Below are 2,500 nucleotides of genomic sequence, written 5' to 3'. Positions count from 1 at the left end.
AATAATAATAATAATAATTTCCTTCACACAATGCTTTCTTCTGCAAAAGGCCTCTTTGGCTTCAATTTACAGGTACGAGCAATTTTTAGTTTGCTGGTGTATCAGCTCCGTAAAGCTGCTAAAATACAGCTTTGCCTTCACTTGACAATTGGGGCTGCTTTAGGGCTGGAGGGGTTAAGAAACTTTCTTCTGAAGGCTACAATGTACAATGTGAACTTGAACTTGCGTGAGGCTCCAGCACTTGACTAAGTAGCCTGACTAAGTAGCCTGATGTAGATGCACAATAAAAGGTTTGACCCTTGAGGCCCTAGACCATCACTCAGGGTCTTAAAGTAACTAAGAAGAAAGTGCAGTCTTTCATTTCCAAGTGGTTAGACATTCAAGTCATCTACAAAAAAAAGACAATAAACCATTGCTCCTATCTCACAACCCTTGAGTGTTTATAAATTCCATGGGATAATGAAGCACCCACACCCATTGGTCAAGGGGACTTTGGCGGCTGCTGGAACATGTATGGTTGCACAAATGGAATCGCTGCACAGTTTTCCTTGCAATTTTTTTAAAGAAAATAATAAACATTATGAAGAAACTAAAAGTTCTCCCCCACTCAAAGTCCACAGCAAAGCCCACCCCCCCCCCCCATCCTCTCCAAGCAGCATGCTGTCAGTTGCATTTAAAACAACGAGAAAACATAGGAACTTTACCTGGGTTACCACATCACTGCCAAAAAGATATCCAGCTCCTCTTGGGCTCACTCCCCATCCTTGTGTGTCTTGGACCAATCAGGAAATTAAGTCATCAGTCAAACACTATTTACATGTATCACAATGATTGAACTATAGTTAAATGTTATCCTAGTGATGAGATGTATTTATTGATGATGACTTAAGCCTGGTTTTCACTAGCAACGCATGCAGAAGGGCAAGGATAAGAGCGCTTATTTCACTGTGAAAACTGGGTTTGACGCAAGCATAGGCACAAGCGCAGGCACAAGCGCAAGCACAAGGATCAAAATTTCCTTTTCCTTGTGCTTGCGCTCATGTTTGCATTGTGCGAAAACCAAACGCAGCATAAGCGGCATGAGCACAAGGAAATTTGCAACATCTGGACAATCAACCCATTGACTCCTACGAGCAGGACTTAATAGATTTTAAGCCATAGGAGGCTTGCCGTATATTTGACAGAACTGACAAGCCAGACCGGACGTTTAGAAGGACAAACTCTACAACACCTTCAATTTAACACACTACGAGGATGCTACATGTATATACTCCTGCAGAAGTTATGTGGGGGATCATAATGCAAGTGTTTCTTAAAAACTGTTGCATTTTCTTTGCAAACTAATGGGACTGGCTTGCCAGTTCTGACAAAAGGAAAGCGCCCATAGTCTCATCATTTCAGTCAATGATGTCAATGAGGTTAATAATCATATACCGTGACATCTCTTTCAGTACAATGACTTGACTTTAATCCTAAATTTCAATTTCATTTCAAAGGTTCTGTGGCAAATTTTCTCACCCCGTATTTGCACCTTTTTTTTTGGGTTATTACTGGGTTGCCCTATGGGAAACCCAGTCGGAAAATAGGTAGATTTCCGTTTTAGTATTTTTTTCCGTGTCGGTAAAAGTCTTGCCTGTTACTCCCCTGGTGAGTGGTGTCTTTGCGCATAGAGCCTTCTGCGCGTATTTTCTTAGGATCGAGAGGGTAGTGGAACTGCGTAGATTTCTCTGGTGGACACAGTAGAATCATTAACTTAGCCTGCAATGGCGTCGAAAGTCATGCAACGCGAATGGCGTTTTAGTGGATCCTTAAACAAAATATACCCTTATGGAGCTCAATAATAGATAATCAGTTGGATAAACTAGGCATGAATCTCAAAAGCGACGAGTACTGGACTTCGACACCAATCTATCGCCCGTCGAGACGAAATCAAAGTGAGCAGTATTTACCTGAAGTACATGGTAATTTGACACAATTGAGTTTCTTGTCTTCACGCACGCAATGAAATAGGAAGAGGTTTTCGCCTCTAAGAGCAAATATGTTGTTTGTTTCAATAAAATTTTCGCTGGAAAGGGATTCTGTGGTATTTTCTGCCTTTGTGAATTACAACATCATGTTGTGTATTGAATTTTCGAGCTTAAGGTTGAAATGTGATATGGGAGAAGTTTTTTAGTATTGCTCTGTAAGCAGGAAAGGTGCACAGACCTGTTGGAAGCGTGCTTGAGTTTCAACAAAATGAGCCCCAAAATCAGTGAAAACTTGTGACGCAGATGAATAATAAAGTAGCTGCTATTTCCAAAATGATGGAATTACCTGGTGATAAATAACGTCGTACGCGTCTTGGAGAGTAAATTTTGACTTTGCATAAATAAGAGTTGGGCGATTGTGATCTTTGTTTTGACTTCGCTCATTTCATTGTCAAACTTTATAACACTTGACAGAAAAAGAAACTTACAAAAACCCGGTATCTTGCCATCATTTGACACAGATGCTTCACTGT

The 2,500-nt window shown here is 40.7% G+C and overlaps 1 protein-coding gene across 1 annotated transcript in view; it reads right to left on the bottom strand.

Annotated features, from left to right (window-relative positions):
- LOC138047428 (serine/threonine-protein phosphatase 4 catalytic subunit) overlaps nucleotides 1-2,500 on the bottom strand; it is a 14,441-nt gene that overhangs the window by 2,398 nt on the left and 9,543 nt on the right. The window contains exon 10 of the mRNA XM_068894274.1: nucleotides 705-772. Within this exon, the coding sequence (XP_068750375.1) occupies nucleotides 705-772 (68 nt within the window). The remainder of the gene's footprint in view (nucleotides 1-704; nucleotides 773-2,500) is intronic.

Source organism: Montipora capricornis, chromosome 4, assembly GCF_036669925.1.
Source record: "Montipora capricornis isolate CH-2021 chromosome 4, ASM3666992v2, whole genome shotgun sequence".
NCBI classification, from domain to species: Eukaryota; Metazoa; Cnidaria; class Anthozoa; order Scleractinia; family Acroporidae; genus Montipora; species Montipora capricornis.
This window is presented reverse-complemented; position numbering and strand designations above follow the sequence as displayed.